Below are 16,939 nucleotides of genomic sequence, written 5' to 3'. Positions count from 1 at the left end.
GGAACATAGAGCAGCAACACAACAACAACAACAACATATCCAGCCTTTATCCCACTATGTGGGGTCGGCTACATGAATTCTAGACTTCCATGTATTTTTGTCTTTTGTCATATCCTCATTTAGATCCATATATTTCATATCAAATTTTAATGTCTCTCTCAAAGTCTTCTTGGGTCTACCTCTACCTCCTTTTTGTGATTAATTGTTCCATTTCATCAACTCTCCTCACAGGAGCGTCTCTTAGTCTCCTTCTCACATGACCAAACCATCTTAGTCTAGTCTCTCTCATCTTCTCCTCGATTGGCACTACTCCTACCTTATTACGAATAACTTCATTTCTAATTTTATCCTTTCTTGTATGTCCGCACATCCATCTTAACATCCTCATCTTCGCTACACTCGTCTTTTGCTCATGCTGGTATTTGACTGCCCAACATTCTGAGCCATACAGTAAGACTGGTCTTATAGTTGTCCTATAAAATTTTTCTTTCAATTTTAATGGGATTTTACCATCACATAACACCCCCGATGCATTTCTCCATTTTAGCCAACCTGCCTTAATTCTATGTGCGACATCATCGTGGATTTCTCCATCTTTTTGAATCACTGATCCCAAATATCGAAAATGGTCTTTTCTTTGTAAGATTTGGTCTTCTAATTTTATTATAACATCATCCACTCTTGCATTTTTACTAAATTTGCATTCCATATATTCTGTTTTCTTTCTACTTAATTTAAATCCCTTAGATTCTAAATTGTTTCTTCACAATTCAAGCTTAGTGTTCACTCCTTCTTTTGTTTCATCCACCAACACTATGTCGTTTGCAAATAACATACACCATGGCACATTTGTCTGAATATCTTTAGTGAGTTCATCCATTACTAGGGCAAATAAGTATGGACTTAGTGCAGAACCTTAATGCAGTCCTATTGTAGTTGTAAATGGTTCAGTATCCCCTCCGCATGTTCTGACCCTTGTCTCTACACCATGATACATGTCCTTAAGGGCTTGTATATAGGCTATTTTGACTCATTTCTTCTCTAAAACCCTCCATAATACTTCTCTAGGGACCCTATCATAGGCCTTTTCTAGATCTATAAACACCATATGTAGGTCCTTCTGATGATCTCGATACCTTTCCGTTAGACGCCTTAGTAAATATATAGTTTCCATTGTTGACCTACCAGGCATGAAACCAAACTGATTTTCTGACACATTTGTTTCCTTTCTGAGCCTCTGCTCTATTACTCTCTCCCAGAGTTTCATGGTATGACTCATTAACTTAATTCCTCTATAATTTTCACAGTTTTGAACATCTCCTTTGTTCTTGTATATAGGAACCAAAGTACTCTTCCTCCACTCATCTGGCATCTTTTTTGATTTAAGGATGGCGTTAAATAGTTGCGTTAGCCAGGAGATGCCCTCTTCTCCCATGCATTTCCATGCTTCTATTGGTATATTATCTGGTCCCACTGCCTTATGATTTTTCATCTTTTTTAATGCTTGCCTTATTTCATTTGAACTTATGCGTCGATAGAATGTGTAGCTCACATTCCCTTCGGAGTTACTAAGATGTCCCAACCTAACTCTTGTGTCACCACCATCATTGAATAATTTTGTGAAATACTCCTTCCATCTCTCCTTAATCTCTCCCTCATTTACTAAAACATTTTGATTGTCATCTTTTATGCATTTCATTTGATTTAAATCCCGTGTTTTTCTTTCTCTTGCTTTAGCTAATTTATATATATCCCTTTCTCCATCTTTTATATCAAGTCGTTTATATAGATTCTCATATGCTTTTGACCTTGCTTCACTAACAGCTCTTTTTGCTGCCTTTTTTGCTTCTTTATAATTTTTTTGATTTTCTTCATTGTTGCATTGATATACCGCCTTATAGCAAGTTTTCTTATTTTTAATTTTCAATTGTACCTCTTCATTCCACCACCAAGACTCCTTAAGGTTAGGGGCTCTACCATTTGTCTCTCCAAGGACTACCTTTGCCGTGCTTCTTAGAGCATTAGCCATTTCTTTCCACATTTGGTTTGTCTGTCTTTCTCCATTCCATTCCCTTCTACCTCTTAATTTTTCTTTGAAGATTAGTTGTTCTCCCTTTTTAAATTCCACCACCTGATTCTTGGATTTTGTTTTATGTGATTTTTTCTCTTCCAATTTTTTACTTGGACGTCAAGTACTAGAAGTCTATGTTGAGTAGTCAAACACTCTCCCGGTATCACCTTACAATTCCTACAACATAACCGATCCTCTTGTCTCATGAGGAAGTAATCTATTTGGGTGCTTGAGGTGATATTTTTATATGTGATTAAGTGTTCGTCCTGTTTTTTGAACCTAGTATCGGTTATAATGAGCCCATATGCCATAGCAAAATCTAGGATAGATTTACCCTCATTATTAATTTTCCCGAATCCATACCCTCCGTGTACCTCTCTATATCCGTTTCCGTCTCTACCCACGTGCCCATTTAAGTCACCTCCTATAATCACTTTCTCTCCTCTTGGTATCATTTGTATGAGTCCCTCTAGGTCTTCCCAGAATTTTGCTTTTATCTTATCACCTAACCCCGCTTGTGGTGCATATGTACTAAAGATATTCATAGTCATTCTTCCTAGACTAATCTTCACCATAATAATCCTATCCCCTATTCTCTTTACATCCACTACCTCATCTATTAAGCTTTTATCCATAATAATCCCCACTCCATTTTTCGCTCGATCAGTTCCTGTGTACCATATTTTATATCCAGCTTCTGATAAAGTTTTTGCTTTTTTCCCTACCCATCTCGTCTCTTGAAGGCACATAATATTAATTTTTCTCCTAATCATCACATCCACCACTTCCATATCTTTGTCTGTTAATGTTCCTATGTTCCATGACCCAATCCTTAATCTATGATTTTGTTTTTGGCCTTGACTTTGGATTTGATTTTGTTTTTGGCCTTGACTTTGAATTTGATTTTGTTTTTGATTTTGATTTTGGTTTTGGTTTTGATTTTGATTTTGGTTTTGATTTTGATTTTGGACTAGCTTCTTTACCCACATCCGTCCAAGCAAATGCGGGAACCCTTGCTCATTTATCACTACATCCGGGCGCAGATGCAGCGGCCCTAGCTCACTTGTCACTACACGGGGGCAGTGTAGCGTGTCGCTATGAAGGGTTACGTCCACGCCCAAACGATTTTTCATAATTTGTCTAGAATTCATGTTTTGGATCCGACTAAGTTTTACGTTGGTTGTCGGCTACCTAACACAACCCTCCTCCTTTATCTAGGTTTGGGACCGGCAGTGGATAACATTCCCAGGCAGAGTTATAGAGCAGCAACACATAGGAATATATTATTGATTTGATGAAACATGGAACATGCAACAAGGAACAAATAGAACAATGTTTATATCATATTAAATAATGTAAAATAACTACACAAACATATATAAATCAGAAAATAAAACTTAGCAACAGAAGTACAAAGTGAAAAGAACCACTAGGCCATGCAGCCAACCATGCATAGTGGAAAACAAAGAAGCAATTCATAGGGAGAGGTTCAATACCAAAATCTTTGCCGGAGGAGGTTTGCTGGCCTCCGGCAACACCTGTCATCAAAATGGGTTGTTGGAGGTCAGACTCACGCGCCTTCGTCGGTGGCTCCTTCGACGGCGCATGAACCTCGTGTAGAAGACTACTGGGCATGGAGGCATGCGTGATCTTCAGCTTACATTGGTGGGGTCACCCCTCACCAATATACAAGATTATAAATTGAAATCCACAAGAAACAAAATGAAAAACAACCACCTGAGGCTAATGCTTTTAGATGGAAGAAGTATCTCTTTTTGTTAAGGTTGAAGCTTGAAATGATGTAAAAGCCACTGGAGAACTGATGTTGATGCTCTTTCCGGAAGCCTCTACTAGCTAGATATCTATTCTGTCCTTTTGTTTTATTTGGTGAGGTTTAGGTTTGAATCTTCCAACTAAGTCTTTTTGTTTGTTTTCTTTCAAGGTAATATGAACTTTTCACTAAAATGGGGAAAACCTTTTCTGACTTCCCACTAAAGACAAGATTTTGTTGCCTTTTCGTGTCTTATCTATTAGTTTTGAAATGAAACATTCCTTAAGCGCATGAGGTGCATGCCTCATGCACCTACCCAGCCTCTTGAAGGGCATTGTGATTCCAGCTTGTTGAGTCACCTTGACCTAAGCCTTGGTGTGCCTCACTATCACGACGTTGGGGTAATATTGTAATTACTTACCTCTTGTAAATCGTTGGGGGTTTAACTGTAAGGGTCAGGTGGTTAGAAGGTAGGAAGAGGTCGGTTGTAACAGCTAGTGTTAGGCTGTTCAAGTGGGTAGGAGATTTGCTGTGTGGGCTAGAGGTCTTCTATAATAAGGACCTTCGGCATCAAGGAAGGACTACAGATTGAATGAATGAATAATCATCCTTCCCTCTCGATTTCTCTCTCTCGTTTTTACAATTGGAATTACCAAATTGCCAGCCCTAATTCAAGGGCTTGACAAAGTCGTATCAGAGCCGGTCAATCCAGTTGTGGGGAGTTGTGACAACACGATTGGAAAGGCATTGGAAGAAGCAGATAACTACTGTTCCGGTGTGGGAGGAGAAGAACCAACAATCACAAGGCCCATTGCGATTGAGGAGCAAGAAGCCATGGCTGAGGGTACATGATTGAAGTAGCTGGAGATTAGGTTGGAGGCCATGGAATTCGGTATGACAGACACCCTGGATACCATGCTCCAAACTCGAGGGGATTTGGCGGAATGGAAGGAACTCATGCAGGCTGCAATGGAGAAGCAACAAGAAGCTATGAAGAAGCAATGAGAAGCTACTGAAAGGTGTTAAGAAACAGTGGCACAACAGGGCCAAAAGATTGATAGTATGTTAACCCTATTATTTTCTTTGCCCCAATTTTGGTTGTCACCAAAATTCCCACCAAGACAGCCTTCTGATCCGATTTTGCTGCATTAGGGCAATTGGTTGGGGATGCAAGGAATTCTTGAAGAGGTGGAGCAGCCTACAGTCCAAGAAACACATGTGAGGAATCCATAGACAATGACTCACAACCATGGCCCTATGACAAGATTGGAAATTCCAGCGTTTGAGGGGAAAAAGTTGTGGTGGTGGATAAGGAGATGCGAACGGTTTTTTTCAGTTCTACCAGGTTACAGAAGATCGGAAGATCAACTTAATGATGGCCTATTTGGACGATGTAGTGGACTCTTGGTATCAAGGGTGGTTTCAAGATGAAGGTGTTCAGGGAAGTTGGACAAATTTTGCAATGGGGTTACTTGAACATTTTGGGGAGAAGAGCATGGTGGACATAGTGGAGGAATTCAATAAATTGAAGGAGGAAGGGACTGTAGTGGAATACCAAGCCCAATTTGAGGAATTAAGGTCCATGGTGTGCACTGTGCAACTAGGGCTTACCGAACAATACTTGGTATCCAGCTTCATTAGCAACTTGAAGGAGGAATTGTGGCCCATGGTTAAGATGATGACACCCACGACAGTAAGGCAAGCTGCAAAAAAGGCCAGGCTGCAAGAAATGACCTTAAAGGCCATTTTTAAGAAGCATAATGTTCCCTACGAGCTGAGTTTATTAGTCGGGCAGTACGGGGGTGGTAACTCTAGGATTTTGCTTACAGGGCCTAATCAAGAGGTAGCTAAAGCACCTTTCTATAATAATGGCACTAAGGGTAATCTGATAGAGCAGAGGAGACAACTAGGACTATGCTTTAGGTGTGGAGACAAATACAACCCCGGCCATCAATGTAAGAGGTAGCTGGTGAATATGGAGGGTTATGATGGGGAAAAGGAAGAAGAAGAAGATTTTTTCCATGAGGAAATAGGTGAGTGCAGGGTGATCATCGGAGAGGAATCACAGTTGTATTCTATATAGACTAAAGTGTTTGAAGGAAAGGTTGAAGCAACAACGTAACAACAAGAGGCGGATGCTGCTACACTTTTACTCCTCAAAGGGAAAAGCAAAACAGTAAGAAGAGAAAGAGGTAGCAAGTATTGAAGGTAGGGATTGGTTGAACCATAGCCATCGCTATCAATTCTTGGGGAGAAGAATTATTTGAAAGGGTGGTGATTGTCACAGCCCTGGGGTAATATTGTAATTACTTACCTCTTGTAAATTGTTGGGGGTTAACTACAAGGGTCGGGTGGGAAGAGGTCGGTTGTAATAGCTAGTCATAGGCTGTTAAGTGGTTAGGAGATTTGTTGTGTGGGCTAGAGGTCTTCTATAATAAGGACCTTCGGCATTAAGGAAGGATTATGGATTGAATGAATGAATAATCATCCTTCCCTCTTGATTTCTCTCTCTCCCTATTCTCTCTAATTCTCTCTCTCTCCCTCCTTCTCTCTCTCTTTCTATCATTCTTACTGATATGCCTTGCAAACTTGGAGAGTCACAAGACCTAAAAGAGTTGCGAGACATGAACATGAAACCCAAAGGGCCAACAGGTTGCAGGAGATCAAAGAAACAAGCCGAAAGAGCAAGAGGTTGAGTTGAGACCAAGTAGGGAGGACCCACTCGGTCATGACTGAGTGGGTGTGACACTACTTCAATTTTTCGGGCATAACTCTCTCGTTCGAGCTCCGATTGAGGTGATTCAAAATCCTATAGAAAGCCAAGAGAATTATCTACAATTTTTGTGTTTTGAGTTTTGAGAGATCCCAGCCGCATCAAGGGTGAAATCAGCTGGGACCAAGTAGAGAGGGCCCACTCGATCATGATCGAGTGGGCGTGACACTGCTTTGGTTTTTCAGGCATAAGTCTCTCATCCGAGCTCTGATTGAGGTGATTTAAACTCCTATGGAAAGCTAAGAGAATTATCTACAACTTTTATGTTTTGAGTTTTGAGATATTCAGGCTTTATCAAGGTGAAAATCGAGTTTGAAGTTGATACACATGCGTTAAAAGGACAAAAGAAGACGCTCAAAGCCAAGAAGACCCACTCGGTCACGACTGAGTGGGTAGGGTCCAACCCCTTTTCATGACCCACTCTATCATGACCGAGTGGGTAGCCCTTGTGCCCTTACGAATGGCCCCGAGACTCTCGGATGGGCTGCGGAATCTCCAGAATGGGCCGTGAAACTCTCGCCCTGGTTGCCATGTGTCTCCTCTCTCCTCCGCTATAAATAGGAGGCCACGTCCCCGACACAAGGTATGCACTCTTGGGCCCCTCAACACAATTTCGCGCTTTTTCTCTCGAGAACTGATTTAGGCATCTAAGGGTTTGCGCGGGGACCCCCACCTGCGCCCTAACGGTGCTTTCGTCTTGCAGGCCACTCGGTCATCAAGGCCACTCATTCATATTGGGGCACTCGGTTATCTTGGGGCACCTGATCACCGGACCCACCTGATCACTAGACCCACTTGTTCATCAGACCCACTCATTCATTAGACTCTCAGCACACGGGGACGAGACTCTCAGCGCGTGTTGGTGACAAAACTCTCAAAACGCTCATGAGGCCTAAGATTGCGATCAATCACGCACAAATTGTATTCTCCCTAAAAAAAATAAATAAATAAATAAATTGTTGTATTTTGGCAACAACACTTACAATCGAAATTACTGAATTGCCAACCTTAATTCAAGGGCTTGACCCTCACGCCTAGGCATGCCTTTGGAAACTATGGGCATGGGTAAATTCTTGGCGGTGAAGATAGGGGGTCTTGGTGCTGCGACAAAATATGATATTTTGAGCTGCACAAATATGATTATGCTCCAATACAATGTGCTAAAACATGTTCTATTTTGCTGCATTATTTCATCTTTTGTTGGCATACTAACTGAGCTTTTAGCTGATGCAAGCATGTATGTCTGTGTTTCAGAGGGCGTGATCAAATGAAATCCAAAAAATGGAAGAAGCCTACTCTGTTTGAGTGTTAGAGTTGTATACGGTCATGAGATTGAGAATATGTATACTCTATGCCTTGTGATGAAAATGGATCATGGTATATGTTATTTTGAGGATGTGAAGTGTGACAATAGAAGACGAAATATGTGCTAGGTAGGCTGGATTTATTGTCAGTAGCAGCCACCATATTTTGTGGTTTCGAGCTAAAACTATAGAACACAGCTTGTAGTTGTTCTTGATGTGTGCATGCAATGATTTGTACTATAATTTAGTCTTTTGGAATTGTTTGAAGGTGACATTTTAGTGAAGAATTCAGTTAGCATGAACCTCAAGTATAGACCTTGAGATGGTTGGACGTAGTTGGACCATGTATTCAATGGGTGCCAACTAGACCTTGTTGTCACTTTGAAATGGCTCTCTTAATTCACTAATTAGGTAACAAGAGAATCTTAAATGCTACGGAGTCCCTTTGTCCTCATCTCATGTCAATAATCATAGAATGTGATGGAAATAAAACAAAGATATCGGGATTATTACCTTTATTTTATTGTATATTTGATGTATATATTGTTGATATGTTTTATATCTTGAAGATATGTTGTACATATTTCATTCCTAGGATTAAGGGAGCTGATTTGTAATCTTTGATTTGATTTGGAATCTTTTACATTATTTCCTTTTGTGGATAGATTTGTTTCCTCTCCTTAAGTATAAATTAGTTGTAAACCTACAACATTTTATAAAGAAGAAATATCAATTTCTTTATTTTCTCTCCAGAATGGCATCTCAAGCCCCTTAATTAAAATTGAAGCCAATTGAGCCTATTTGCGTAGCATGCTTCAATTTAGGGTAGTTCCATAAAATAAGCAATCAACTCAGGCTTACTCTCAGATAAATGGACAGAATATAGCAGTGAATGCTCCTGAGCTAGAAGTTTGGAAGAAGTTATGCACATAAATTCTATCTTTATTCATGACATGTAAAAAAGTGAAGTGTTGTTACTGAGGAGTTACCTAAGAATACTAGGGACTTAGTAGGGACAGCTTCAAGAAATACAGAGGCTGAATAGGCCATGAGATTCAACGATAAGTTGGCAGCAGCTTTTGCTCCCAACTAGGTACAAGCAAATAGAGCGGGCGGTCATGGTGAAGGACTTGCAATCATAATACTTCTTGGAATAGGGATGCCCACATCAAAGGAAGGTCCATCAGAGACCTTATGGTGTGGGAAGATCATGCGCCTTTCAAAACCAGCACGGAAAACAAGGGCCAGCAGACAAGTGGATTGCTGCTTGACGGAACCCTCAGATAGATTTTGGTATTGCCTCAAATGGATGAATGCTACATATGGCAGTTAAAATAGTGCCGTATATTAATTTGCAGTTAACAAAACCAATCTTGTGAAGAGATCCCTTAGCACTCACTACATTCAAGGCCCTATAATCAATACAGAATCTCCAGGTAACAAAACTAGAGAAGAGAATTGGCTGTGTCTAGGTTGAATGATGCTGCTATCGAACACTTATTTACCTTCCTCTCTATTTCATTTTCTGGAAATGTGGGTGCCTATAGGGTGGTCTTACATTCATAGGTTTTGAATTAGGCTCCAGAGTAATTTGATGATTAATCCCTCTAGAAAGTGGGGAACGATCAGGCTCTTTAACACTTCAGAAATTGAAAAATGATGTCATTCAGTTCCTTTGACGAAGAGTGATTTTCTTGAGCAGCTTGAGTTCAGTCACTTGAGCTTTAATGTGAATAACTAGGGCATGCTCCCACTCGATTCCAACTTGTGTAACTGCCTCCTGCCAAGGTTGATCCATGAACTGTGTCTGGCCATGCAGCAGTACAGGTTAACCCTTCAACTTATGTAGTGCATGAATTTCTATCAAAGATCCAAGTGCAGTTCGAACACACTCTCAACAATAGCACTGATGTTAATGGAAGCTCACTAAGAAGAGCCAGTGATCAGCTCTTCTTGATGGAGAAGAACTAAGAGAATAGAGATGTTGAAGAACGCTTTCAGTAGAAGCAATGAAAACAGAGGAGAAATAAATGTACTCAATACAAGATTTTTTCATTTATACAAGGCTCATCAGGTGCCGATGGGCAACCAACTAATCAATTGCAAAACTAATAGGCTAACTATCAACTAATGTAACAGCCACTTCAACTGTTTTACAATTGACAGCAAATATCTGAGTCTTCTAAGGCTTTTCAATATAACTCCAGCTGCGCCATCTCACTGATCCACCTATTCCATTAATTGTTTCAAACCATAATTACACGGAATGTGGTACATTCCAATTCATGGTACGTATTCAGCCACACAGTATGCTACTTCACTACACATGCATTCATGGGGGTAAGGATTAGTTGGTACACTAGTTTGGTTTGTGGTTTCCTTTGAATAATATTTTGGTATGCTTATTAAAATTCAAAGGAAAAATTTTGTTATATTCATAAGATATTGCAATGAAAATAAGATTCAACTTAACTATGCAAGTCTGCAATTACATAAAACCATAATGGTAGAATCGAAATAGGAAAAAAAAAATGACCTTTGAATCCAAATCAGTTTCTCCCCATTCCGGTACACATTTGTATCGCCAACATATTCATGCAATCAGAAGCATAGTTCTTGGGGGGTGGGGGGTGCCACAAATTGTGTAAATATGTTCCAAAAAAACCCTGTGCAGCAACTTGTTAATTTTAGGCTTGAATTTCCCTTTACTAGTAGACTTCTTCCCCTCTCAGGAGGAGGTGGTCTTCCATTGCTTGTTTGTTTCACTTGGAGAAAATAATCTCCTTAATTTTGTGACTCTTCTTCTAGCTCCCAAGTTCCTGCTGCTGAATTAATTGAGGCTTCTTTTCTCCACTACTCCAGGTAGATTGATATCTCTGTGGCATTCTTATTTCACATGCTGACATGGGACTGTCTCGAGGGAGATTTTGACGAGTTTATCTTAGGTGTAGAAGTAGATCTTAGGTGTGTTTATATTTGTGATTTTGTTGGGAAATTGTTTCTTTAATTTCTTGTATTTTTGGGTATTTTTTTTTATGTTGGACGTATATGTGTGTGTCTGTAGTTTGGATTGTGAGGCAGTTATTTATTGGTATAGTAAAAAATGAGTGTCTGACTCTCCTAGGTGCTCAGGCGAAGGCGTAGAGGAAGCGCTTGTGCGGCCTCCTTCACTCAGCTGTCACCACTCTTCTGACGCCACAAGCATTGGCCTAGGCTGTAATGAATCAAAATTGAAGGAAAATGTAGGGTCGTCTCCAGAAGGAATGTGAAAGGTCTCTCACTATAATAGGAAGAGTAAAATGAAGGGGAAAATGAAAAAACAAAGAAGAAAAGCAGACGCACCTGGCTCTTCCTTGTGTTGTGTGCTGTTGATGTTGCTTCTTAGTCATTGTTGCACCGTTTGTCACTTGGTGTTTTAACTTTTCAGTGTCTACTAATTGTTGCTCGATAGTCACTATTTGTTCTATGATATATATATTTTATTCTAGACTTTTAATCAATACTCAGTTAATATTTGCAACGAAAGAGTTATATATCTTTGCTACAATTGTAAGCCTGTAACAGTGTAACTTATAATTTCAGACATAATATTATTTGTATGTTAATATTATATATTATATATCTTTATATAAATTATTTAACTTATATTTTGTGTGAATATTTATATTATATTGTATGTTTGTTTGCATGCTTGTTTGTTTTCCTGTAAGTATTTAACATTGTTTATTTTTTTATAGAAATATTGAACATGTGTCATATAACTTTTATTTTGTGTGTTAATGTTATATATTATATTGTTTGTGTAATGACCCACCTCACGAAACTCTCGTGGGCACAGAAGATCCGTGAGAAGGTCGTCATGTAGTGGCACATAATCAAGCTTAAATATAACATCTATATTGCAAGCATAAATGAAGCCTGGCATAGCGGAAGCAAAATCACAAAACACGTGCATGCATACGTGGTTAACCACTGCCATTGTGGTTACATGGTTTATATACCACCAAGGTCCATATCGGTACAATACAAAAGAAAAATAAAACGAACCCCCGACACTCCTAGAGACTCTAGACCCCACAGGACTTGAACGGCTGGGATTCCTTTATACACCATATTACCTAGCCAGCTTACGCGCTATCACCCTTGGCTTTTCTTTTGCTTGGAATAATGATAAAACAAGAGTGAGTTACAAGACTTAGCAAGTATAACGAGAAACAAGGTTAGCATAATTGAAGGTATAACCCAAACTCTCTACACACCCCATGCATAACAAGCAACAACATACCAAGACCACAAAGCACAAGTCATGAATGAACCGCATAATTAAACATGCATTTAATGGTTTTTGGGGTCCACACAAAAGACACTGGCACCCAAATCCCCAACAAATTTGTCGTTGCCATAAACTGGCAAGCATGAAACCGTGAGCCGTTGCTCCCAAAGTCCTATGCACAAGCCTCATAGCAAGTCAAGTCTTCCCTTGGGCCCTTTCCAAGCTAGTCTAAAATCTGAGCTATAGTTAACCTGAGGTTGGTACTCCCACCTGAAATGGAATATGATACTTTCGGTGTAATGCTAACCTCAGGTCGGTCCTCCCACCTGAAACGGTATGGTCCTCCCGTCTGTGATAATAGCCTTGGATTGGTACTCCCGTTCGAAAGATGTGCATTAGGAAATCAGAGTCACCGCATGCATTAGAACCATGCAATGCAGCACATAAAAATGCATGGCGTTGTAAGCATAAACTAGGTATCAGGTCATGCTTCGCCCACATAAGAATACACATTCAATGTAGTGCTCGTGCACCTAGTCATTCTAAAATGCAAGTGTCCAAGCATTCACAGAACATGGCCCCCCCATTGATGCAGTTCTTGGATCCCAACACACTCTGTCAACATAAGACTGTAATTAAATAAATATTAAATTCACATACAAGAGACCCAAGCTCCACAACTGTCATAATTCACCCATCTGGAACCTAACCCAACTAGGTGCAGCATCACTCCTAAGGAAATAGGGCGATACAAAGCTCCGTGACGATTAGAAGTGAATATCGCAAAGAGTCTTCTATGTAATTTAAAGTCACCACAACCAAACTCCCCAACACTCACAAGTTATACAATAGACACCATGCGTAATTACAAGTTTAATACTTGGAACCAAATCAGGGTAAGGAAGAGAATAAAAAATGCAAAACGACGAGGATTTACATAGGGATTAAAGGGCATACAAAGGGGGTTTAGAACTTGTCTTTAAATAGTCGATTCCAATATTTTCCGCACTCTCGTTGTAAAGTAATATTTTTATAAAAAATAATGAAATTATAGTCCAAAATATTTAAATCCAACCGTATAAAATTTATAATCTAACTATATAGAGTTTTTAATAATTTTTCCCCAATTACCTAGCTATCTTAAACCCCAAATTCCCTTAATTCTCCTTGATTTTCCCCTCACGTGACTGTTGGCGCCTCCATTTCTTCTTCCTTTTTGCCTTCCATTTCACTCGCCTGCTATAGGCTATTTGAGGGGAAAAAATGGCTACTGGAATGTCCGAAATCAGCTTTAAAAAGAAGCAAAACGGAAGCTGCTCGGTGGCCAAGGCAAAGGGGCGGCCTAGCATGGCTGAAATCAGCCTTAAAAAGAAGCAAAACGGAAGCTGCTTGGTGGCCAAGGCAAAGGGGCGGCCCAGCGCGCGCCGCGTGGTGCCACCAGCGGCTGTCGCTGTCGCACGGCCTCCCAAAACAGCGTTGTTTGACACCTTGCTTGGCTGGAAAAATCCAGCAAAATCCCTCCAGTGCGCACGCCCTCCAACTCAAACCCGCAACCTCGCCCCAACCTCCTCACGCGCGTGGTTACTGCTCTAGCCACCTCCTCACATATATGATGCGCATAATTAATTTTAATGTGATCTTTAGCCCATTTCGAAATTTACACTTAGATCCCAAAATTTCTAAAATCTAAGCACCTACACCCTCATTTAATAATTACACTTATACCCCAATTTTGCCAAATACTTGTCCACTTCCTTAAAATAATATAAATTAATATTATTTCTTAAATCCACAATTATTCAGTAATCACTTCAAATATCGGAACTAATGATTATTATTTATTTCTAAAATTTCGGGATGTTACAGTTTGAATATCTTTTTCATACTAAATATATTTTTTTATTAATTTTTTAAAATTTAGCTCCTTACTTTGGTCAGGCGAGCACTTTTTTAGCGCCTAGCACCTTAGGCAATATACGGTTCATAGCACTTTAAGGGCGCCTTTCACCCTTGACTACCTTGTTATTGATACAGTTTCTCAAATTTTCTCCTCTCAATTGTCCTATCTCTTTCTCAATTTTCCCTCTTCTTTTTTCACTCTCCTTTTTCTCTCTTCAGTTCTCCATTCTCTTCTGTCCTATATCCCATGCCACATCATTCAATTCTTCTTTTTGGCAGTTCTTGTCTCGTGGCTTGTGAGGAGTGAAAGGGATCTAAGTGATAAAAAGCAAATATATACAGATAGATAGATGGTCTGAACTGAAGCTGTTTATTTGAGTTAGGATTGTTCTTGTCTTTGGTAAAAGTCTTATCATAAGTGGAGCGAACAGAATTGTGCTTGAAGAGGAAGGTGGCTTGACGGTCATCTAATGTGCATGTGCTTGATGTGCTGCGGCATTTGGAGTGAACAGAATTGTGAGCTCTTTCTTTAATCTGTTGTAGACATCGGGCAAAATATATTAAGTAATATATAACAAATAACAAGGAAACCAAACAATACATTTTATCTTTTTTAAGCTTTCGGTATCCCACCCATGTCAAGTTTAATAAGAGTTCCCTATCAAGTTTTCTACCTTATTTCTTAATAAAGTGTTTTTTTTTTTTTTTTATCTCTTTCCGTTCTCCTTATGGATGCATCTATTATTTGTCTTATACTCGCATTACCCAAATCATATTGAATGCTATTGCAAAACATTTTGCTTTCAATAGATGCCACCTTAATAACCTTATTATGGATAATCTCACTTCTAATTCTTTCTTTTCATATATGGGTGCACATTCACCATAACACAGCTGGTTTTAACAACCAAGCTAGATGCTGATGTAGCATGCATTGTTACACAGGAACATAAAAACTGGCTAAACTGGAATCTGGAATGCAAGTGTGCGTACCATCTTTCTTTGATGTTTCCGGATGAATGATCTCACACAAGGGTTCTATATATGTCTCGGTTGTAGAACTAAGGCTCTGTTTGATTGCATTAAATGATTGCGTAGAAAATAAAAATCACCTCACCCCTTTGAAAAATAAATTTTATGAAAAGAAATTTTAAATGCTCATACCATATACGTATTTTCTATAGTAAAATTAAGGGTGTTTGATTGTTTTTATAAAAAATGTGTAATAATTACATATGATTAGACATTTTTTATGAAAAATGTGTACTATCAAACAAGTTCTTATACTATAAGTTGGGCTTTGGCCAATTTAGGAGGTAGTAGTAATGTAGTATCATCTTCTGATTATGAAATTTTAGGGATTTATCACTGGCTCTTTCCACAGTTATTTCCTTCTGGGTCATGGTTTATGTTCTCTTATTGTACCATAATATATGAGTTGAAACATATTGTAGCTTTGAACTCTTTTTGAGTTCTCTTCTATGGGCGTGTAAATTATTTTCTTTTTTTTTTTCTTTTTGAGGGAATTTAATAAGAAATTATTTTCTATTTTAATTTTCTTTGGTCCGCATGCAGGTGATTGGGGTGAAGAGAAGGCAGCTATCTATAGGCTGCGGTTCAAAATCAAGGGGGACAAGGTTGTGATTGTGGAGGGGGTAACTTTACAGAGCGTTTTTGATGCTTTGGACACAGCTTGCAAGTCCCATTGATATTATTGTTGTGATTTACTGTTCTTTCTCGACTTGTTTTGCGGATAACTTATTGACTCTTTCCCTTCCATCTTGTCTTTCTAGATTTCCCTGTCAAGGTTAAAGGTTGGTTGTTTAGTTATAGAAAATAGGTCAGTTTTCACAGATGTTTTTAGAAGAATGAAAAATTGAATAGAAAGGAAAAAAATTTAAATATAATTTTTAGTTTTTCAAATATACATTGATATTAGAAGACATATCGCATGGAAATAAGGAAATGTCATTATCTAAAATATAAAAACTAAAAATTATAATGGTCAATTATTTAAAATCTTTATTTAAATATTTTATTTTTTAATTTATACATGCATATATGACTCACACCTTATATAAACTAGCTCATGATCACACGTAATTGGTTAGGTTTAAATGTGTAAATTATTTTGTGTCAAAAAAAATCTATTATTATTTTTAATTTAAATACATTATTATAATGGGTTGGGTACATGAATTTTGGAATTTTATTATTTTTACTAATGTTTTTCATCACTTTACTAAAAAGATATTGAAATAGAATGATAAAATAATTATGTTTATTTCTTGATTCAACAAGTATTTTTAAATAATAAAAAATTACACAAAAAAGCGAAGCAATAATTGCCCTTGATTGTTGTTCTGCCTGTGATAAGAGTGGACACAGCGGGCCATGACATTACTGGGCAAAACCCATCATGGGCTAAGGGCTAAACGGCCAAAATGGGCCGAATGTGCAACTGGGTCAAGCAGCAATTAAAGGGGGAACTTATGTAATATCTCGGTATTTTGAAGAAAAATAAAAATTTATTTTTATACTTAAAATGGTTTCTTGATGATTAATTGGCAATCTGTGGGATTAGAAACTTTGATAGGGACAATTAAGGAGGATCACCGTGGTTTAATTAGGAGATGATTCATGAAAAATAATTTGTTTATGATTTATTAATGATTTGCGGGTTTGAGGAATTTAATGAAAAATATTTAATTTATTGTGTTTCTAAATAGAAGGGAATTGGGAAAAAATATTATGAAATTTTTTGGGTTTAAATATAATTAGAAGTTGGTATAAAAATTAATTTGTTAAGATTATGCAACAAGGAAGCTAATGGTTTAGCAGTTGTGTG

At 38.4% G+C, this 16,939-nt stretch overlaps 1 protein-coding gene across 1 annotated transcript in view; it reads left to right on the top strand.

The window, feature by feature from the left end:
- The window catches only part of LOC127809894 (uncharacterized), a 34,051-nt gene extending 18,183 nt beyond the window's left edge, over positions 1-15,868 (top strand). Inside the window, exons 3-4 of the mRNA XM_052349054.1 lie at positions 15,037-15,076; positions 15,667-15,868. Of these exons, the coding sequence (XP_052205014.1) occupies positions 15,037-15,076; positions 15,667-15,800 (174 nt within the window). The 3' untranslated portion in view covers positions 15,801-15,868. The remainder of the gene's footprint in view (positions 1-15,036; positions 15,077-15,666) is intronic.
- Positions 15,869-16,939: the final 1,071 nt, after the last annotated feature.

The sequence above is a fragment of the Diospyros lotus genome, chromosome 9 (assembly GCF_014633365.1).
Source record: "Diospyros lotus cultivar Yz01 chromosome 9, ASM1463336v1, whole genome shotgun sequence".
NCBI lineage: Eukaryota > Viridiplantae > Streptophyta > Magnoliopsida > Ericales > Ebenaceae > Diospyros > Diospyros lotus.
The sequence above is the reverse complement of the archived record's forward strand: the minus strand, read 5'-3'. Positions and strand labels throughout refer to the sequence as shown.